Here is a 23,042-nt window from a genome sequence, read left to right as displayed (position 1 = left end):
GCATTTGCAGTTGTTTGTTTTGTTCAAACATTACACTGCCAACTAGTGGAAACAGTATTTCTGTCTCTCAGTGCCCGATCTTTTCAACGCATGCGTGTAGACTACGTCACTTCCTTCACTCGCAAGCCTTACGATAGAGCTGCTGGGACGTGATATTTGAATGTAAAACAATCATACAACGTTTGTTAATAGTACACGTTGAAATATGTGACTGTTTTGTGGTGTTTTTAATTGTTCATTTAAAAGAAAAACAACAACAAAATAACAATATATATGAAAACAGATCAAAACACAATACGCAACACTGAAAACCAAACGCAAAATAAAATCTAAATAAATCAGAATTCACGCAGAACATAAATGTCATTCTTTTTAAATAGCAGGGTTTCAACCTTTTAAATAGTACACAAACTGCAATAAAATAAACCGACCGGATGTAGACACGTTTCTGAAAAGATCCGGTACATACAGTATATGTGCCGGATATATGTATATATATATATATATATATATATATAAGACTAGTAGTGACAGCTTCTAGGCATCAGGACCTGTTTCCTGTTTGTTTCGTTTGCAGAGATCCACAGAGTGGTTCGTTAGCATTGATGGTTGACACCTGGAGTGATTGCTCACCTACACATATATATATATATATATATATATATATATATATATATAGTTTGGCTTTAGTTAGCTTATTTTTCTCACATACCTATCGACGTACTAGAAACATTACTGATGAAATAATTACATTCTTACCTTCATTTCTTGAATAAATTACTTTATACATTAAAGAGTCATGTGGTTTTCATATATTGTCCTTCCTCTGAGCCCGGTTGTGACAATTTTATGGTCAATGACATGACACCAAAGAGTTCTGTCCAACTGCATTTATTTTAGTTAAAGAAGGTTTAAATGTATATAAAGACACCAAATATTTAATAACTTAGTATATATGTGCTCACGTTGATTTTTTCTTTTTGAGCGTTACTTACTAAATTACCTCTATAATTTATTCTGTTCTTCAAAGTGTCAAAATATCATGTGGTGCGACTGTTGTTTTGAAAATAAAACCTAAATCTATTCAAATGTATTTTCTGCCCTATTTTAGGTGTTTTATATTCCTGTAGAAGATTTCAATGTATTTCTATGTTTATTTCCATCTTAATATTAATGCAGACCTTTCCCAATGATGTCCATTTTATGAAATATCATGCGATGAAATCCTTATACGTGATTGACCCACATACTGTATGTAATAAATGCAGTAAAGTAATTCCATCTTTAAGTGCTGTTTACTCATGCAATATGTGATATGACCATTATTCATTAACCAAAGCAGTACAGTAATGCCTTTTTATTTGATACGTTACTAAACTCACACATCTCTTTGTTTTGTCCGCTGGCAGTGACAAACATATTAAAGCCAACAACTGGGCTGGAATCATGATGCAATATTAATATATTAGAGTCTGAGGCTCCGCCTCCTCGCCAGTTGGGCTCCAAGGCTGTTTGTGTTTGTAGCTACCGCGCACACACTCGTATGCACACACAAGCACTTATTTTCAAAAGCTGGGCCAAACGTCTTATAAAGGCATCATTAAATTTAAAACACTTGGAATGGAAAGCAGTGTTTAAAGAAGTTTCACTCTTTGATTGCGTGCACGTGCTCTAAAAAGACAATAAAGCTGTAGACAAAGTCACACTTTAGGTGTTGTGTGCTCTCCAATGCTGCCTGAGGAGAATTGACATTACAGATGCTGTAGAGTTTCTCTTTAACTGTGAACCAATTCTGTAGCTTATTGGTATTGCAGAGTTTTGAAAAAGAAGAGAAAGAAAGGCTGACAAAGACATTTAAACTTCATACTTCCCTTATATATCCCTTGGTGGCTATCAATAAGACAAAGCTACTTTTAAATGCTGTTAAAGATCCGTGCCTTGACGGGAAATAAGGACAAATCAAGACACACATACACACTGGAGACAGTATCTGGGCCTGTTTCTTATCCTGGAAGAGCTGCAACTGGGACTTAAAATGGACCAATATCCCCATTATTGGGACTGGGACAGAAATTCAGCCCTGACATTTTTACTCCTCCAGGGGGGAAACTTTTTAACCCCTTGTACCTGATTTTCTTTGGATATTTTTCAACTTTCTTTGTCACATTTTTGCCCCTTTTCTAAAAGTTTGGACACTTTTCAAAGATTTTAGTTTCCTTTTACCAATAAATGTCCCTTTTTCCTATTTTTTGTCTACTTTCATTGTCTTTTTGACACTGTTATCCAATTTTTGTCATTTCTTTAACCATTTTTGTGACTTATCATCCAAAAATACTACCTTTTACCTACATTTTGCTTCTTGTAGTTCCACATTTTTGCCCTTTTTCAATATCGTTTGCTACATTTTGCTCATTTAACTAGCTTTTGACACATACCAGCCGTTTCCTCTTTTTTTCCCCCAATTATTTGGCACTCTGCTTTTTGCTCATTTTAGTCACTTTTCACTCTTTTCTTGCCATGGTTTTGTCACGTTATTCAATTTTTGTGACTCGCATTGGAGGGAATTTAGAAAATGAAGAAACTTGCACCACTCTACATAGGCCGTCTAATGGGTCATGTCAAAATAAAAGATAATATAAAACCGCAGTGGACCGGCCCACTTTGGGTCAACGGGGACAATGCCCGGTACGCCAGATGGCCAGTCCACCCCTGCCCTTAGCTCAACCTTGAACCTCGTCAGCTCAACCCTGAATAAAACACCTCTCCTTGCACAAATACCTACAAACTTTTACACAAGTTGCTGAGAAGAACAACTCGAGTGACACCCCGAGGAGACCCCTGGACATGAAGAGGCGCTCACAGCCATTGAGGAGACACTGAGGAAGCCGCAGAATTAAACACCCAGATGGACATTTTGACACGGAGCTTTAAACTTACTGTCAACAGTGGAATCTAACGCTCAACAGTGGAATCTACAATGAACAAACACAGACCACACAGACTAAACACAGACACACACCAGTCCCAAACACTCCAAGAAATGACCAGCCACCAAAGAAGGAGTACAGTATGCTACTGTCTGTCGTGACCTCAACAGCTTTACGTCGCCCTTTCTATACTTTTATTTAGAATTATCTGCATGCAAATGCAAGCGGACCAATCAGTGGTTTAAATGCTTTCATGAGGTGTTAAATCTCATGTCTCACAGTCGTAACGTCTTAAACAATCATTGCCATTTTGATGGCTACTGCACTTTAAATAAATTGCTGAATTTCACAAACATTTCCACCAGTTGTGCAGAAACATTTTCCCGCAATGGTGTTTTAAAGCTGTGTCTCATGCACATTTCCAGCGTTTAGTGTTCCCGTTTAATCACACGTGAAAAAAACCCCTCCCTCGCTCTCACCCTCTCACTTTCATTGCCTCATTTTCTGTGTCGTATTCTAGGTGATGTCATCTTTAGTTAGTTACAATAAATGAAGTTTATGGAGGAATCTCTCACAGTATTTGAACAAACAAAGACATTAAACAGAGAGGCCTGCAAAAGCAATCTGCACCACAGCAGGGAAGGTATTTCTCTTACCAGTAATATTCAGTCAATGCAGCCCTTTAATACTCATTTAAGTTGGTAAATTAAAAAAAAAAAGACAGTACAATTGGCAATATTTTTGGATTCAGCGTTTACATATTTTGCAACAATTTTCCCTGGTGTTATTTAATTTGTTTGTTTGTTAGCAGGATTACGTCAAAACTGCTAAACGAATTTGGACAAAATTTTACCCAAAGTTACACCTTATGCTTTGGAAGATTCTGTTGTATTTTGGAGGGGATTTGGATCAATATACTGATTCTAAATTGGTTTTAAAATTAGAAAAATCTCATTCCTCATCATTGGTGAAATTTCAAAAATGAATATCTTGGTTTGTAATTGAACGATTTTTATGAAATTTGACTCAGTTATGTTGAGTTGGTTCCTTAATTAGTTTCATTTGGATATTTGGCACTTGGCATGGGTTTGCACGCTTTGAGTGATCTTATTATCTTTAAGTTTCATAGTAGTTTTACAGGTAATGTACGTGCTGAGTGATGTTTTTTTGTCCCTAATTTGCTGCTCTTTGTGTCTTTCTTAGTTGTGAGTCTGGAGGGCCGTGCAGTGCACTTAGCCACCCTGGTGCAGGAGGCCCAGCAGCGGGTGCTGGAGCTTCAGGCCCAGGTGCGAAATGAAGGACCTGGGGAACGAGAGGTATCCGATCGGGAAAGGCAGCTCAAAGCCTGGGAATGGAGGCTTCGGCTCTTTCAGCGCATGCAGACGGGATTTGAGCACGCCAGTAAGACTTCAGAATTTAAAAAAAAAATGAATTTCACCAGCCCAGTCCACTGTATCTGGGCTGAGTTAATGTCTTCCACACTGTAAAGCCATGCACGAATGTGTGGGCATGCATGTGTGTGTGCGTTTGTAGCCTGTCCTTGCTTTAATTTTTATTGGAATTTCATTATATGTTTAGTGGCAGCCCAGACAGCCAACCCTCTGAGGCAGACACTCCTCCCTTTTGTTTTTCATGTTAAAAAAAGTCTATTCTCTTGTAACACTTTCTTATATTCATGCAAACAAATGCTTAACGGGAGATTGAAATTAGATGACATAAGTCAAAAATAATGCACATACATTTAGACCTATAATTAGAGACATGATGGACTTCATTGTAATGAGGTTTTAATGCTACAACAGTCCACTTTTATTAGGAGTACGCTACCTTTTCTTAGTTTTTATCCTTTAATTGGTTTTAAAGTTTTCTTAAAGTTTGCATTGGTATGTGCATATGAAAGTTAAATATTGCCCTTGCCCGAGCTCAACTGTGATGATTGTAACATGTTGGGTGGCATATTAGTCTGCTGTTTACTTGTTGCTGTTTTTCCTGCCTATTTACTTGGCTTCGGTTCTGTTTTGCTGCTCCTCCAGACCCCCCAGATGTTCCCAGTGTAGTCCGCCTGTCTGTCAGTAGCAGCACCAGTTTAAAAGTTGACTTCCAGGAGCCGCTCTGTGTCAACTCCGCTGTGGTTACCAAGTACAAAGGTCAGCTATTCAACCTCACCTACATGTTTGTATTACATTTAGGAAGATTCAGGTCCTCCTGAAAGGAATAAAATGTCAAACTATTGCAGTGTATCAAGTGTGTGTGTGTGTGTGTGTGTGTGTGTGTGTGTGTGTGTGTGTGTGTGTGTGTGTGTGTGTGTGTGTGTGTGTGTGTGTGTGTGTGTGTGCGTGTGCGTGTTTTCAGTGAGCTGGAGCAGTGTGCCTTCATTCATTCCCCTGCTGGGTGAGATGGTGGTGGATGACAGCACTCAGCTGCAGTGCACCATCACTGGACTAACCTCTGTAAGTTTATACGCAAATGTAAACAGCACAAGAGTCATTTGATTCTGATTATCTTATTTTTTTAATCAGTTAAAGCGCTTCCTTGTCCAGTATTGCCTATATTTGCTACCTTTATAGTATGTTAAGGGTTCATTTATTCAGACAACTGTTTATCAGGATATCCACTTGAATCTCCTCACTTTGATGTTTCGACTGACAACTGCCAGTCTTCGTCAAAGGCGTTTGCTGATCGCTTTGATGTTTCCTTGACTTCCGCGTAATAATTTCAGCAAGTTTCTTTTTGTCTTCTTTTTTAATAATATGTTGTTTCATTTATTTAGACAACAGCTCCTCAGGAAATCCACTTTAATCACCTGACTTTGATGTTTTGACTGAAAACTGCCAGTCTTCGTCAAAGGCGTTTGCTGATCGCTTTGATGTTTCCTTTAAAGTTTCCGTGACTTCCACGTAATAATTTCAGCAAGATTATTTTTGTCTTTTTTTTTTACTAATATGTTAATGTTTAATTTATTCAGACAATTGTTCCTCAGGAAATTCACTGTGTTCCCCTGACTTTGATGTTTCGACTGACAACTGCCAGTGTTCGTCAAAGGCGTTTGCTGATCACGTTGATGTGGAATTATTTGCTCCCTTTATTTGGGGAAAAACAACAATAACTTTTGTTGTTTACTTTGTAGCTTTTGACACAAACATGATCAAGATGTTTTATGTCATTTTTCTTTACTAGAAACAACAGATGCACTTTATCTGTGACAAAGCAGCACAAAACCACTCCGAGCATCTGCGTCCACAGCTGGTGGTGCTGACCAATAAAAAAAAAGTCGAAGCCCCTCATATTATTTACACACAAGCCCTGAAGTATTTGCCTGTGCAACATTTGAAGTCATCTCCCCGGTGATGCTGCGTTATTACAAACATCACACAGAAGTTGCAGTCAATCTCGCTCCTCCATTGTCAGAGAATTATGACCAGGCCCACAAACACAATTTGTTTGCTGAAAGTGTTGGCGACCGAACAATCATTAGCAACAGTTGCAAGACAGCCAGCCTCCAAATTGATGAAAAGAGCAGCTTGCTAGCCTAGCGTCTGATTTATGTTTGGCATTTGGACAAATGGACACTCCTATGGCAGTGTGTGAATATGTAAGAGAGACAGAGAGAGGGAGCTCTACCCCGTGTAAGATCTGTGCTAGCAGCCTGACATCACTTCTGTCACAGGACAGGGGTCAAGACAAGGTCACTAAGTGTTGGGTTAGGGTTTGATTGATCTGGCTTAGAAACATGGACAGAGGCTTGCTGTCTCCACACTGGAGACTCCTGATCAGTGGTCCTCCATTAAAATTCAATTGACAGAGATTTGCCATTTATTTACTTATACCGTTTCTTTCAATATTGGCTTTAAACATGGAATTCCATTCATTCACAAACTTTGGCCACAAGAAGCATTTGCAATAGTTTAGAAAAATGTAACAGAATCGCAACGCTTCGCATTTGCAGTTTAAAAAAGAGTGAACTAATAGCAGAAGCTACATAAAGGCCAACGTGCAATTTTTAATATCCTAAAATAAGTTGAAAGACGACCATTCATATCCAGATAAACCTATAAAGTCTCCCATGTAGCTTGTTCATGTATACTGTGTATTTTAACGCTAGATGTAATAAAGCATATTGCTTTTTTAAAGGGTCAGGGAATAGATTTGATCTCATGGGAGTAAGAATCATTTTCTATTCCTACCCAAAGTTATAACATTACAACACAAAACTTTAAATTCATTTGAAGCCTGAGGATGTTCAATGGCTGATTTTTGAATCGGTAGGTCTTAAATGTTTTTCTCAGGGATGAGCAAAATACTTTATTGTTCAAATACAGTGTCTCGCTTATGAATTGTAACCTTTTTTTTGTTAAATTTGATTTCCCTGAAGTTCCATTTACGCCCATACGAGTGAAATGACATTGTCTATAACGATAACTTCTCTTATTCCAGGGGAGCCACTATTATGTACAGGTGGCAGCCTACAACATGAAGGGCTGGGGAAATCCTCAAGTTTCTACCCCAGCCTGTTCAGCACCATCCAGTAAGTCTTCATTGATAACAAATGTCTTTGCTGAATGTCTGCGCCTACGTTTAGGAGGAAACAAAAGGCTGGTGAAGGCCGCAGGGCTTTGGCCGACATCTGTAAACTAAAGCTCCTTGAACAGAGGTTTTCATGCAGTGTGAGTGTGTGTGTGTGTGTGTGCACTTCATGTAAACTTGTATCACTGTGTTTAATTGTTGAGGGTTATGCATCTTGTCTTTAACATTAGATGGAGAATAGCTGGTGATTCATTCAGTCACAGTAGCTCAGGTGTTGATCACATCAGCTTTAAACTCAAGCTGTTAATTTTCCATCGATCTAACTCACTGTATCTCTGTAAGACTTTTTACACACAAACCGTATCAGACAGATCGTTGGTGCTATGGTTGAGGGTACATTGGTACACTCATTGCACATCTGGGGAGCACATGAACATGCTGATCCACATAGGCACACAGTTTTTCAGTGTGTGTGTGTGTGTGTGTGTGTAGAAACTAGGCTTTCCCACTTTTTTTTTTTCTTCGACTGTCCCGCCGACCCTCCCCCTTCCAATCCTACTCTCGGAGCTAATTTGGATGTTGCGTGTTTGTGTTTTCCATTTGGGCCTACCACTGGAAATATTTGCATGTCTGTGCTGTAGCGCACGGCACGGCCCCAACAGTGGGGGCCTTATACCGGGCTGTGGCCGCCCATTAAAGGGCCCGCTTGTCTTGATCGGGACAGGCACCGTTCCGGGAATAGAGCTCACCGTGTTTCAGCCCTACGCGCCCCCCGGGGGGGCTTCACGAGAGGGAGCAGGTTTGGGGGGTGGCGCGGGATGTATGGACGTGCTATCTCTGTCACATCCTTCAGTATCAACACAGAAAAGAGACGCTGCTAAATAATTATTTTCTTCTTCTATTAAGTGCTTGTATTTATACAATAACGTGCAAAACCAAAAGCTGCAGAAAAACTACAATCAGACCGATATTTAAATACATTTTGATAGGTCGTGTGTCAACTCTTCACCACAAACCTATGCATACTGGTTGGTTATATGTGAGCCAATATACGGTATGTGCAGAGCAGCAAGCAGGTCTGCGTCTCACTGGGTCTGTCTGTCTGTCTGTCAGAGCAACAGCTCTCACACACTGTGGTGTTTACTGTTTGCAATAGTGCACACACATTAGACCTGTTTGTGCAGTTAAGCATCACTCATACTTCAAACTGCTTGTTTTTCGAGGCTAAAGTAAAGAGGTGTAGATTTTCGGAGGTGTCCCAAATAAGCAAAACTGATCAACCCACGACCAATATTTGCTACTAATGCCAGCTCAACTAGTGTTAGACCAGAAATAAACTAGTCTGATTCATATTGTCCGATAAGACATGGAAATTTCCCATTTATTTCATGTTTCCAAGCCTTGCATATGATAAAAAGTTAAGAAACGTTCATTATTTCATTTTAAAAGAAGCATAATAAGGTCTTTTCTGTATAGATTCCACAGTGTCCAGCATTGATTGTAGGCTATTAAAGTCTGCCTTACCTAAAACTCTGTTTGTAAGCAAAACTTACCAAACATGCTATTTCTATACCATTCAGCTTGTAAATAATAATAATAATAATAATAATAATAATAATAATGGCTTGGATTTATACAGCGCTTTATTCAAGGAGACTCAAAGCGTGTTACAGAAACCATTATTCATTCATACCAGTCACTCACATCAGTCATACCGGCGGTGGTAAGCTACAATGTAGCCACAACTGCCCCCACTGACCACCACCAACATTCATGCACAATCAGACCCATTCATACGAGGCAATGTGGGTAAAGTGCCTTGCCCAAGAACACAACGACAATGACGTGGATAAAGCGGGATTCTAACCCCCAACGCTTTGGTTACTGGACGACCCACTGAGCCACGGTCGCTGAAATCCAATACCACCCATACACTGTCAGAAGTAACTGAATTAAACTTAATAGCAGGTTAATGTCCTTTTAAATGAGTTTGGCTAACCGGCTGGTTTTTGGGTTCTAGTAACAAACAAGAGCCTAAACCAAATCTGTAGATGCTGAACAAATGTTTGGGAAAAGCAATTTTGATCAAAGTTAAACAGTAATGTTTTTATATCCTGTAGTAATGCGGTTCAGCCAAAGAGGCGGACAGTATCCGTGTATCATGTATCTGCCCCATCACACGTCATAAATCCAAAGCAATACAACCCTTCTGATGTTTTATTTCTTACATCTGTCTGCAGGTTGGAGGGATATTGATGGCCGCGCTCCACGTCAGAGAGGCCAAAAAGAGGCACTTGACCAGCTCCTGGGGCAGATAAAAGAAGCTCACCGCCACTGCGTCTGCCATGGTAACAACTTCACACGATTTAGTTTTTTGGTCAATTTCATATAAACACATTGACTTTAAGGAGTAAAAGTAATTGAATTGCTTCTGTTTTTGGCATATTTACTGCTGTAATTAGTTGAAGTTGAGTTCTGTGTAGGGTAGGAAATTTCCTGGGAGCTCAAAATTCAAAATTATAAACTTTTCATGGGAGATATTTATTAGAATAACCAAAAATTAGGATTAATTTTAAATAACTGTATCATATCCAAACATTATTATTAGCATCCATGCAAAATAGTACAATTAAAAACATATGATTTCAACATTTCATCAAGGTTGCAAAGTTGTACATTTTTCATGGGAATTTACTAAATTGAAGGGTTGCATTTAACGGATGGGAAAGTATATTTTAGCCATATCTGAAATTTCAGCACCTGTCATTTAAAACTATCTCCAATTGATAATTCCCATGAAAAGTCAATATTTTTTAATATTCCCAAAATGCCAGAGCTTAGGCTTCTGTAGAAATGTACCCGAAATGTTTCGCCCCTCTTTACGACACATTTTACATTTCATACAAACAGAAGGTGTGTGTGTGTGTTACCCAATGTTACTTAGTAATATTTGATGTGTACACAAACATGGCAGCTCACCATCCACAGGTGGAATGAACGGTTTGGCCTGTTGCTGTGTTTTATCTCACCTTGACAGACACTTTACAATCTCAGGCACGACAAGTACTTCAGGAGCCGTGCACACCAAGATTGCATGCCACCTCAAAAATAATGCCCTCCCCTCTGTCTTTGAATGCCCCCCCCATGAGTCTTTCCATGACTAAGCTGTTCCTCTACTAAATACCTCTCTCTCTCTCTTTCTTTCTTTCTTTCTTTCTTTCTTTCTTTTTTTATTTCTTTGTGACAAAATGCAGATCAGCTTCTTGCACACTCAAACTGTTTCTAGCACCAAACACTGCTGGCTGTAAGCAGGTCCCGTAAGTGTCAGAACTTGTCTATTCTGACTCTTTTACATCACAGCAAACCGTGCTAAGCGTTGAGCGGGCTTTCTGTCTTTTTCTCTCACGCCCACCAGCCCCAAACACACTCACCCACTTATATTGTCTGCTGTGGCTAGACACGTATTTGCAATGGGGCGAGATGCAATATAATAGTCAGTATTGAGTGGCTCTTGGTTCTTCAGACGGCGACTGATTGAGCTTGAGTTCAGGCACGGTAGTCGAGGTGGCGTGTCCCGGGGTCATGTTTGTTATTCCAGTAAGAGACGAGTCTTGGACTGGAGTCTGGTGAGGGCATAAATTAACACTGACTACTGCTGACTCCCCCCCCCCCCCACACACACACACACCCCCCGCAGCTCGCCAGTCATCCTGTCTACTGTCCAGACACACACACACACACACACACGTAAAGATAGACAAGCTCGCCCATAGATACCCATGTACCCAAACACACACAAATATTCACGTACATGTTCCCTCTTTCACTAACGCGTCCATGTACAGGACCCCCCCACCGATCGCCACCCAGCTTATAGCCCACACCACCTTCTCCCTCTTGTCCAAACACTATTAATTAAACTGTGAAAGAGGCCTTGACTAACACAGGCTTCCCAGCAGTCTGCCCTACTTGTCTGTCTTACTCAGTGTCAAACGGGGACTGAGGCCAGGAGGACTGGAGCTCAACAGAGTCGCGAGTGGAGAGAGTTTTGGGGAGGTGAGAGGGGTCGAAGGGGGCTGTTTTTTCTCGTCACTCCACCTTAGCTTGTCCACCTGAAGAGAAAATTAGCTCTTTTTGGTCCTGAATGGGGGGATTTATTGACTTTAAGTGGCCTGGGGCTGGAGCGAGATCACCTGGGAGGGGAGGGCATGTGTGAAGGGTTTGGGGACTCTGGGTTTCTAATGAGTTGGGAGGTGCGTTATCTCACCAACAAGCACCCACACAAACTCACACACACACACCTCCCTCTTTCGCCTCCAACCCCCCTTTAGGCCCACTAAAAATAAACACGTCCCCACAGACTTAACTGACCTCCCTGTCAGTGAGTGGTAAAGGGTTAAGACACCTACAGACATACACACACAAATTACTCCAGCTTCTTGGCTCCAAGCATACGTCCATAGCTCAAGGCATGCCACGCTTCAACAGTTATAGTATGCAGGTAAACACGCACACACATACATCGAGACACAGTTATTGCTCCTCAGGGACACGAGAGCTGGCTGTTCCCACTAGGCCCATAGTCTGCTGTTGCTAGCCTGCATGACTGTCAAAAGGTGCCGCACCAGTGGAGAGCATGAAACGTCAAAAACATTCCACTCCGACCGTGTCGTTGAACATGTCAGGCGTGTCAGTTAGGTAACGACTTGTCAGTGGATGAGATGTGTCTAAAACGGGTCCAAAGAAAAATATTTTGTGTTTTTAGGACAAGTCATTTTCCAACCAATCTCGTACTTTTTTTTAACGTGTTTTCTGTTTTTGCTGGAAATGAACAAATATGTTGTCTTTTGTTTGTCTTCCTAACAGAGCAGTGCAAAGCTCCAGCACAGGCCAGAAAGCACTCGGTCTCCAAAAGCTTGCGCCACCTTTTCCAAACCAGCAGCAAATTCGTCAAAAGTTTGAAAAGGTAGAGAATCACAGAAGAAGAAAAGAGAGGAGCAGGATGCTTTTGTCTTTAAACTTTTCAACTGCAATTCCAGTGAAAGTGTTTCACAAGCTATGGCTCCTACTTTTGGTGTCGTTTTGCAATGCTGGTGTTCTCAATTAATTTTAATGAAAACAGTTCATAGATGTGATGTTACGTTTGGATCCTGGGAAGTCACACTGTTTCTGTTTTTGATTTTGTGTTGAAAAAGATTTGAAACCACTGATTTTGAGCATCCATCCATATTTTCATCCATCATTTTTTAAAGTGCTAAAATTAGAGCAACAGTATTGTTCATTCTGTGTATTGTTCAGTGTCAGGTTTTATTTATTTTCATTTGTATTAATTACGACCATGATTTGTGAAGTAAACTTTCACATATTTCTGTGTTTTCAGTTGACGTTACACTTAAATTTGACTTGATTTCCGACCAAATTGGACTTAAAACGGTTCCCTGGCTTTAGACTTCTGTTTAAAACATCCTGAGAAATATGTTAAGGTTTCATTTATTCAGACAACTGTTTTTCAGGAAATGTACTTTCAGCGTCTGCTGATCGCTTTCATGTGTCCTTCCGCCTGAAATGAAACTTTAACATAAAATTCAAAAAGCAGATAGAAAGAACTTGCTGGATTCATATTCAGCAGTTTTGGCCCATTTTCCGATTTCTACGTGTTCTTAATTTAATTCCCAGTAATTTATCAGATCTTACACTTGCATCTTCATTCCTTTTCCAGAGGTCTCTATCTGACTTCCATCTTCTACAGAGATGACAACATCCTTGTGACACCAGAAGAGCAGATTCCTATTGTGGAGGTTGAAGATTCTTACTCCAGCTCACTCATGCAGGACTTCCTGTGGTTTACTAAGGTATACTGCTTATTAAAGATTACAATTTTTTTTTTTTTTCTATAGATTTATGTCTTTTACAGCAAAAAGTTTTCCTATTGTAGGATTCAATGTTTTTCCCTGTTGTATTGTATATTACCATTGTTCTGCACCAGGTGTCCTATCTGTGGGAGGAGGTGTCCTGGTTGCAGCAGTGTCTAAATCCATCGCAGTCATCCTGTTCGTGCACTCTGCAGACACGACTGAAGATGCTGCAGGCTGTTTCCCTCCTACAGGTAACTCTACATCCTTTGCATTCTCAAACCTTACACCAGAGATGGGCAACTTCTATCATAACGGGGGCCACAAAAATGTGATTTTCTGATCCGAGGGCCCAGAATGACTAATCTGAGCTTTAATACAAGCTTGAAAACACACATTTTGTGTTTTAAAATTATTTTTGTACATTTTCTCGTCAATATGATGTTGTAATTTCACGTGTCTTTGAAGTCCTTTTGTATATGTTGTTGTTTTTGTAGTCATTTTGTGTGTTTAAGTGGTTGTTTAGTGTCTTTGTTGTCATGTTGTGTGTTTTATGACTCATTTTAGCACAGTTTTTTATTATTTTGTGTTTATGTTGTTACTTTTTGTACCTTTCTTGACATTTTCTGCATTTTGCTCTTGTTTTATGTGTTTCTGTAGTTTTGTGTATTATGTTGTTCTTTGTATCACTTCCAACTTCATGAATTGCAATTTAGTTTTGGGGGCCGCACAAAATTAGATCGAGGGCCGCATGTAGGCCTTACACTAAAAGAAAGGATTGTACAGCGTACTTTGGTACTTGGGTTAGTTACTGATTGATTATTTTCATCAGGGAATGCTGGGTACCCAGGACCTCGGTCAGGTATATTTCGAACCAATCAAAGACAAGCATGGAAACGCCCTCCTGGTGCTCCTGAAGGACATGAGTTCCTGTCCAAACCTGGACGGCGCCCGATGGACTCAGCTTTGTCGGCTGCAACTCCAACGAAAGTCCATCTCCTCCCCTGAGGAGCCCACTGCCCTGGACATGCTCCTCATCACCCTCCACGTGAGTTAAACAGCCTCCGACAGGCAGTGATTGGAAGTTAGTTCAGTTTAGGAAAGCTGATTACTTTTGTTTATATTCTGTAGACATTTTGACTCCACAACATTCAGCGGATGGAAAGTGAAGTTTGTCAATGGTGGTTGTTGGTTAATCAGCTTTGTTCTGCTCATTTCTTTGTTGTTAGCAGACATTTTGCTGCTTGAAAAACCTGTCAAATAGAGGATTTCTTAGTTAAAGTGAACTGCTGTAAAGAATAAAGAATACAAAATAAATGTCAGTTATACGTTATCCAGGCAAACACTAGCAATGTGAATGTTCTCCAAAATGAATTACAACTATGAAAATAAAAAGAACTGAGTGCTAAAGGTAATGAAACAACCTCTGTCTGTCTCACATCTAGTGAATCACAGCGAGTTTCTCCTTGATTTAAAAAATGTGAAGTTTTGTTACTGGAAGTTTTTAGTGAACAGAGATGTGTGTGTATGTTTCTATTGCCCCTGGATGAACCAGCCTTGCCCCCCTCCATGGGTGGGATAGCCTCCAACATCACATGGTCTTCTTGTGAATAAACTGGTACAGATTCGGGTTGAAAAATAATCAAAACAACCTGTTGTTTTTGTGTTATGTAACCTGTGGCCATTTTTGTTTTGGAAAATCTAAAACTGAACCACATGTTTTTTTTTTTGGAAGGGGGGGGGCGCATCCGGCCCAGTAAACCTGAAACCATCATTGCAATGCTCGAATGTCTCCAGTACACTGTTGGCTAAACCGCAATTCACTGAAATATTTGTGTTGTGTTCAGCAAACTGTATGACAAAAGGGCTGACTCAGACTTTATGTGAGGAAACCCTTCTACTGAGGATTCTTGAGAACGACGGAAACTGTCACCATGACTAAAACTAAACAATGAGTGCAGTCTTTGTTGTATGTCGTCACCCCCCCAGGAGAAGCTGGCCTATCACAGACGCAGTAGGAAGCTCTTGTCTCCAGGCTTATACCTGGGCTACCTGAAGCTGTGCACATCAGTAGAGCAGATACGAGTCTTGGTGCCACAGAAACTACCTAATGTCCTCTGTCACACCAAAATACGGGACAACAGCAACGTCTCCAGGTGCGTCTTCTTCTGTGGTTCTGTGTCAATGACGATCATAGTCATTTACAGTAACACAGTTGTTGATTTTAGGGAGGAATGGCAGTGGCTGCAGGCCCTCAGCTCTCTGGAGGAGACGGTGGAAATGGACAACGATGTGCAGAGTGCTTCTCATCACCTCCTGCAGGATCTACGCAACGCTGTCAAGGACCTGATAGTACACATCAATGTTCCTGGCGATCAGGTCTGAGCAAGACATGGGTCGAACTGAAACTCCGTAATGTGAACTGTATGATAAGTAGGCTATTAGCATGTTGTGATGCACACAGTGTTGTGTTAAGTTGCGTTCACACGGAACGCGACTGAAGCAACTCGATTACATTCAAAATCAATTTAAATTTAAAAAAACCAAAATCAATTTAAATGACGCAATCTCCAGCAATCTCCCTTCAAGCGACCCGACTTGCGTGATTGACGGCGACTAAATCCAGTGTGACCTAGTCGCGATTGAGTCGCTGGAATCGCCCGAGTCACGTCGCTAAAAGGGGGATTGCTTGGCGTCTTATCATTTCCATTGATTTTAAATGTATTCGAGTCGCTGAAGTCGCTGAAGTGTGAACACGCCTTTAAAGTTGAGTTGTTCTTTCTCATTTTAAATAAAAAAAAATTGTCATTGTTTTCTTTAGTTCTATTTTCTACTCTCACTAACATCTCTTCTGTACACGTAGGTGCAGGACTTCCGTATCTACAGCCAGGAAGTGGTAGAATTTGGGGAAAATGTATCTTTTCTGTTCCTTCTTCCACCCTCGGATGAAGTTTGCACGACTCCGGGTCAGAATAACCCGTACTCCCCCCGCTCTGGCTTCCTCACCCTGCCCCTTCAGATATTTGAACTCAGTGAGTAAACTCATATCTCAGAAGTTCTTTAATATTTGGTGAATCATTGAGAATTTCTTGTTTGATAGAAATGCTTTCTGCTTGCCGTGCCTTTTCCTCTACAGTACATTTTAACGCCTACTGCCCCAGTTTCATCTGCCAGTACTGTAGAGTGTCGGCTCTCCTGGAGTTGGAGTCACTAATGTCTCAGCAGGCTTTACGAGAGGCTTTCTCTGAAGCTGAGCTCCTCGTTGCTAAAAAGAAGCACCAACAGGTCCACGAGCATATACAGGTGAGAGCCGCCAATAATAGTGCGATAGATAACATGTTTGAATTCATCAAAAATGGACTTTTGTGATCTTAACGACAGCAAATGGAGGAAGTCTGGAGGGATGCGAGATGGATCATGGATGCACTGCAGTACGCTCGCTACAAGCAGCCAACAGGGGGCATCTCCATAAGCTGGATAATCGACTTCTCTAAAGAGGTTTTACCAGACAAACCTTCGTCTGTCTCTCAACAAGAGTTCACGCCCTCTCCTCTGCCCTCGCCCGAACCGTGCCGCAAGCACTCAGGTCAGAAACATCCGCCATCACTCTTCATTTTGTCCACTAACACTCAAACATTGGAGAATGTACATTTAGGAAGTACTGAAAGCAATGACGCAGACACACAACCATCCTTAATGCATCAATTGTTTTCCTTTTTAACCAATTAAACACTAACATAAGTAATGCTAATTTAAACTTTTGAAAGCTTTTTTCTTGCAGGTTGTAAATCATTTGTTCGAATATACAGAAAATAAACAAGAACTTGTGCAGGTTTTTTTTTTAATGTACTAGAAGTGATATGGCACATTCATAGTTTAAATGACTTATCATATAGTTAAAGGAATGCTTACAATGGAGTGTTTGCTACTATGACAAATGTCATTTTGCAAAATCTATGACAGTATAAATAAAACTGTATTTTTTTAAAACTAAAACAGATTTCCAAAGACTGAATTTATACTAAAACAAAACTAAATGTGGTGACCAAAAATGAAATTAAAAAAATATTATATATTCTATATTATAATATTTATAATAATATTTATAAAAATGTATTCAATTTTCAGGCTACCCATGGACACTTTACAACAAAAACAGTCCAATACATCATAAAACAGAATAATACAAAAAAATTTAAAAGAACAATATAGGACAATTTATGGATTGAGAAGAAACATTTAATTACAGAGAATATGCAGATGGTTTTTGAGTTTTGATTTGACATACCACTATAATAACAGACTGTCTTGGTGTTTAAATTCTAATATTTGTATGTTTGTGTTGCTCCTTTAGATTTCACTGGTCTATCAGACGAGGAAGGTTCCTCTGAAGTCTTCCTCACCACTGACAGCGACTATGACTCGAGTCGAGCTCAGAGTCCTCGTGAGTTGGACCTTCTACCCGCCTCTCCTCTTTCCTCCGTACCCCCTCGAGGCTTCCTGCACAGTGACGGGAGCGGCTCAGGGGGAGTGACTTGTAACAGTGGGGGTGGCCATGTCGGGGGGGCGCTGCGGGACTCCACACCTGACGTCCTGCAGGCGTCGGAGCTGCAGCATGGGAGGGAGGGCGAGCGGTGCGGACGTGAAAGGCGACGAGCGGCGCCAGAGCTGTTCGACAGCGACTTCATTCTGCCGAGCAGGCAAATCGAGCTGCTGCACATCACAGAGAAACGACAGGCCTTCTGCGTCAGAACCAGCAGTCTGGAGTTTCCCTCCACCACATCAGCCCCCCTCCTGCCTTACTCCTACCACACCTCCTGTCCTTCGCCCTCCACGTCCCCCCAGCGACACTGTCACCAGCCCTCACCGGTGAAACGCTGCTGTTCCGCAGAGCGCTGCCAACCTCAGCTTCCACCAGCACGTACGTTATCAGAGGACAGCGGCACACAGAGACTGTCCTCACCGTCACCTGCTGCCCCCAGAAGCTGCCACGCTACATTACGAGTGTATCCACAGTATCGCACTGGGCTGCCCAAGGAGACCAGCGTTAAGGTACTGGGACATTAACGTTAAGCTTTACACCGATCTGATCGGCCGATATTTTGCATTTTATGTAATTAATGTGATCGGCTATAGAGTCTTATTTCGCTGATCCAATTGTCGTGATGAATCTTATTGTAGATGCTCCCATTGCATTGTTTTATCGTCTCATTTACACCGAAGAGTTGTTGGCTTTACGTGACACAACTTTATTTCACTCACATTTGTGCACGAAGGTAAAAACCTATGAGCGAACTGCAAATATGTCGATCGGTTGGAGCGGAGCGGCTGAGCACCTGTCTTCTCCTGGCTCTGAAAGCGGGGGCAGCTTCTGTTGTTGGTGTTTGTTTGTATGTGTGTACGCCTATTTTGTTTATTCAGCCGAGCCTAGAGCGGAGCGATGCGCTCTTGTGTACTTTCGCTTTCATACCGGAGACTTAATTCCCTTTCATGGTGGTGGTGTGTGCGTGGGTATGCGCCCCACCTCTGCTGGGCACCTGTGAATATGGACTATAAGCAACAGCAGGTTTTGCGATGCCACAGTCAGGAAATATGTCTTTGCTCTGCTAATGCTAATGCTAATGGAGGCGTCACATAGTTCCAGTGTGTCTCGTCTTCAGACCATGGTCAGAAGATACAGTTGAGTCTAACTTTGCTCCGGGGGCCGAAGCTATTCTCATCTTGGGGGTTAACTCCCTTGCTTCACAGCAGTCATCGAGTTTGACATGGGACGTTTTTAATTCAACAGCTGCAACGTTTATTTTGCCAATCACTAAAAATGGCAGACAGCTTATAATCAATCTGCTCCGGTCACACACACTCCCTCACTCCGCTCACTGGTCGAGCGACCAGCACATTAATTCGCAGTTAAAGGGCAACCCACCCACACACACCCACACACACACACACAGACAACAAATGTTATGTTCAGGTCCTGCATGGAAATTCTTCAACTCTTCCTCCCTCTCACAGTCACAGTGCTGCGTTTAGGTCCAGAAACTTGGTAACGTTAGATTTTCCGTGAGTCTTTATCAGGTAGTACCAAAGGAATTCGGTCGGTACCTAAAAAAAAAAAACAATCTGAATTCATATGATCGGTGATCTGTGATCGTTTTTTTTAAACTCACAGATCAGTGATCGGCCTAAAAACCCTGATTGTGTAAAGCCTAATTAACGTACAGTATGTCATTGCTCATCTTGGTGTTGGCAGTCATGGTGGAAAAACTAAACAATTGTTTCTTCTCACGCATTATTCCAGCTTTGTGTGACTGCAGGCACATCGGCTCGGGAAATGATCCAGCTCGTGGTTCAGGAGATGAATGTCATTTCCAGACGCTTGCTGGGCAGCGGTGGAGGCGGTAACGAACAGGAACAGTGTGTTTACTACAGTCCCGAGCAGCTAAAGCACTTTGGGCTGGTACTGGTTTTGGACAATAGAGAAAAGTGGCTTCAGGATGACTTTTGTCCATTGGAACTCCAAAACCCCTGGCTGAGGGGCAAACTGTGTGTCCGCATGAAGGAGTATTCACCTCTGGCTCTTCAGCACAGCAGGGCCACGACGGTGTGAAGCTTCCAGGAGTGAAAAGGAACATGTTTGAAAGCTCTTGACCTTTTTTTTTTTTCATGAATCATTCCTCTGACCTCTCATAACACAGTGAATCAGTTTCAAATGCAAACACCCTTCTGATGTGATACTACTGACAGTTTTATGGGACTTTTTCTTAATATCAGACATTCATATAGAATGGAAACCACACAACGAATAACAAAGTTAAAGGAAAATCACAGTGTCACTTTTGACAGCCGGCCGGATCGACACCAGTACATTGAGCCGTGTACGCTGCAAACACTTCACCATTTTCTATGAACTCTCTCATTGTCTTTCCTAAAGAGCCGTTGGCTGCAGTCAGTGGGTACTGGACTGGGCCCAGAAGACAGGAAGAAAGGGTGAAGTAGAAAAAGGCCACTGGCGATCGACCTGATGATTTGGATCTTCAACGTGTCACTCAGTTGCTTTTGGCTCCTCAGCCGCTCACCTCAGAGCCAGGTATAGAAGAGAGTGAAAGTGCAAAAAGGAAATCTTGTAAAAAAAAAAAAAAAAGGCACTAATTTTCAAGTGCTTTCTATCCACTTTTTCTTTACGTAAAGAAGTCATCTGGTTATTGGTCTCAGTGATTGTGTAGCGAACTCATGTTGTTAGAAAATACAAAATAAAGCCAGCTCATTTATTTATTTATTTTTAAAGAAGAAGAAAAAAAAGCAATACTTTTTACCGTTTGTTTTATGAAAATCATCATCCTGATTTGTGCTGAGTACATTCATTGAACTGTACTTAACTAGACTAGTGTTCAGTTGTGTTTTGTTGAAGTGAGGACTCAGTAAGCGGTGCCTGTCTGTCTGGACCAGAGTCTCCTCAACACATTCAAACATTAGAAAGATTCCTTTGGTTGTCAAAGCAATGATACCCAACCCACTGTATACCTCAAAATGTTTCCTACAGCACTTAGAAAAATTACTTAATCAACCAAAGTTAGTAAATTATACAATAATATTGATCATAATAATGATAATAGGCTGACAGCGATCTGTACTTTTGATTTTGAACAATGGATTCTTCTCAGTCAAGACACTGGATCAGTGATATTGATCATGATACCATGATTATTCACATTTTAAAGGCTTGAAAGAAATGTATATCACCATTAATGACCGTACAGTAGGTCCAAATGTATGGGTACTCCGATTTTTTTTCAAAGAATTGCAATGAACTGTGCAATCCAGATCGTAACCAGATGAAACTTAGTGTGGTAACTGAGGAACCAACCTGACATAAATGAGTCAAATTTCATAAAGATCAATGAAATTAAAACCAAGATATGAATTTTTGAAATTTTGTCAATGATGAGAAATATGGATTTTGTCAGATTCAGTTTATTGATCTGTAATGTAATTTTCCATGGTGTAAGGTCTATTTTTGGTTAAAATTGTATTTGAATCTGTTTAGTAGTTGATGTAATCCTGCTAACAGACTCAAATAAATAGGGATCCATCCATTCAATTTCAAATCTAATTAATATTATGGGAGTAAAGAGATTGACTTGTCGCAGACTCACACGTGAGTTATAATCAGATTCACTGAAAGCGCAGAAGTAACATTTTGTTTTTATCGTCACAGAACAAAAACTTGTGGTTTTGAACTTAGCAAAGTTACTCAAACTAAAGATAGTTGACAAACACACCAAATGCTAGCTTTGCAATGGCTACATTAGGTCCAGGAAGTAGCGATATGACGCAGAGTGGCTTAAGAAAAACAGAGTGAAAGCTTGACGATACCAACTATTCATGTTGGTTTGCACAACGTAAACAGGAATGTTTACTTTCAATGATATTTATTTCAGTTGATCCAACAGAAAACCTTCATTCCAAAGTAGCAGTTTTCAGTCAAAACCCATTTTTTTCCACTTTCATGGAAGTTTCATGTCCTTAAAATGTGAATGCTTAATGTTTTGTTTTTTTCTTTGAACCTCATCAAGAACAGAACTCCTCTCCTGGATTCTCCTTGTTTTCTTTTTACAACAATGAAGAATTGACGCGCTCAGTAGTTTAAATGTAGCACAGAAGCACAGTTAATGGTTCGAACCTCCGTTTTTTTGTAGCATTCCAGGTTCAGTTGATATTGAATCTGTCACGAGGGAGCCGACGATCATGTGTTTACAGAGTGAATGTCATCACACTTTCAAAGATTTGTTCAAGTGTGACGACTGTACAAAGATGGCTGAAGATAAACTGATAAATAACTGTTATAATGAGCCGTTTGGGGTTCGTCTGACAGCGTTAACTCTTCTTCTGTTTGAGCTCGGTTATGCTTTTATTTACATTGTTACAGCTGTTTCTACAAGAGCCATCTGCAAAAATAAATGAAAGAACCGTGTGCCAAACACGACCAAGAGCTAAATGTACTGTATGTGCTCAAAGTGTGAAACTCACCGAGTGCTCGGAGCTGTCATCAGCACAGAGGTCAAAGGTCAGCGTGCAGGATTGAAGCTACCTAATCAAAAGTGCATGGAATTCCCTCATCCAACACCTGTGTTTACAAAGGAACATTTGGCAGAGCCATCAGGCAACGCTTCGAAGGAGACATGACGTCACTTTTTTTAAAATCTATTTTTATTGAACAATAAATTAATATTATTAAATTGAAGCCTGGCTTGTTTTGCTTGTTTTTTTCTCTTTACAAAATCCTGTACAGAACAACGAAGGATTTTATAATAATATCCAGGAATTGTCTCATAGTGACAGTAATATTGATGCTTCACTTTGTGATATAAAGATTGTCTACGTTTTATTATTTTCATTGCCCTTTATTGCGTGTTGTTTGCGCTTCCTGCGAGTATGATCAAGAATGGTCACATGAAGGAGTGACGTGCGCAAAAGCAGAAGTGGCTTTTATTAAAAAATAAAATACCCAAACACTTTTTTATAAACGTTATTCTTTCTGCCAGGTACCGGGTGCCATTCTTCCTTGCAGATGCTCTCCAGTTCTGTCAGGTTGGATGGTGAACGTTGGTGGACAGCCATTTTCAGGTTTCTCCAGAGATGCTCATGTTTAGGTCAGGGCTCTGGCTGAGCCCGTCATCAATGGTCACAGAGTTGTTCTGAAGCCACTCCTTTGTTATTTTAGCTGTGTGCTTAGGGTCAT

General features: G+C 40.8%; 1 protein-coding gene across 5 annotated transcripts in view; it reads left to right on the top strand.

The window, feature by feature from the left end:
- The window catches only part of ankfn1b (ankyrin repeat and fibronectin type III domain containing 1b), a 150,388-nt gene extending 129,944 nt beyond the window's left edge, over positions 1–20,444 (top strand). For all 5 annotated transcript variants that reach the window (XM_028477121.1, XM_028477120.1, XM_028477123.1 and 2 more), the window contains 16 exons: positions 4,131–4,328; positions 4,961–5,074; positions 5,280–5,377; positions 7,362–7,452; positions 9,692–9,799; positions 12,318–12,417; positions 13,171–13,303; positions 13,438–13,557; positions 14,136–14,351; positions 15,293–15,459; positions 15,532–15,682; positions 16,167–16,335; positions 16,440–16,606; positions 16,685–16,889; positions 17,658–18,355; positions 19,602–20,444. In XM_028477121.1, the coding sequence (XP_028332922.1) occupies positions 4,131–4,328; positions 4,961–5,074; positions 5,280–5,377; positions 7,362–7,452; positions 9,692–9,799; positions 12,318–12,417; positions 13,171–13,303; positions 13,438–13,557; positions 14,136–14,351; positions 15,293–15,459; positions 15,532–15,682; positions 16,167–16,335; positions 16,440–16,606; positions 16,685–16,889; positions 17,658–18,355; positions 19,602–19,910 (3,044 nt within the window). In that variant the 3' untranslated portion in view covers positions 19,911–20,444. The remainder of the gene's footprint in view (positions 1–4,130; positions 4,329–4,960; positions 5,075–5,279; positions 5,378–7,361; positions 7,453–9,691; positions 9,800–12,317; positions 12,418–13,170; positions 13,304–13,437; positions 13,558–14,135; positions 14,352–15,292; positions 15,460–15,531; positions 15,683–16,166; positions 16,336–16,439; positions 16,607–16,684; positions 16,890–17,657; positions 18,356–19,601) is intronic.
- Positions 20,445–23,042: the final 2,598 nt, after the last annotated feature.

The sequence above is a fragment of the Gouania willdenowi genome, chromosome 19 (genome assembly GCF_900634775.1).
Source record: "Gouania willdenowi chromosome 19, fGouWil2.1, whole genome shotgun sequence".
In the NCBI taxonomy this organism is placed as follows: domain Eukaryota; kingdom Metazoa; phylum Chordata; class Actinopteri; order Blenniiformes; family Gobiesocidae; genus Gouania; species Gouania willdenowi.
This window is presented reverse-complemented; position numbering and strand designations above follow the sequence as displayed.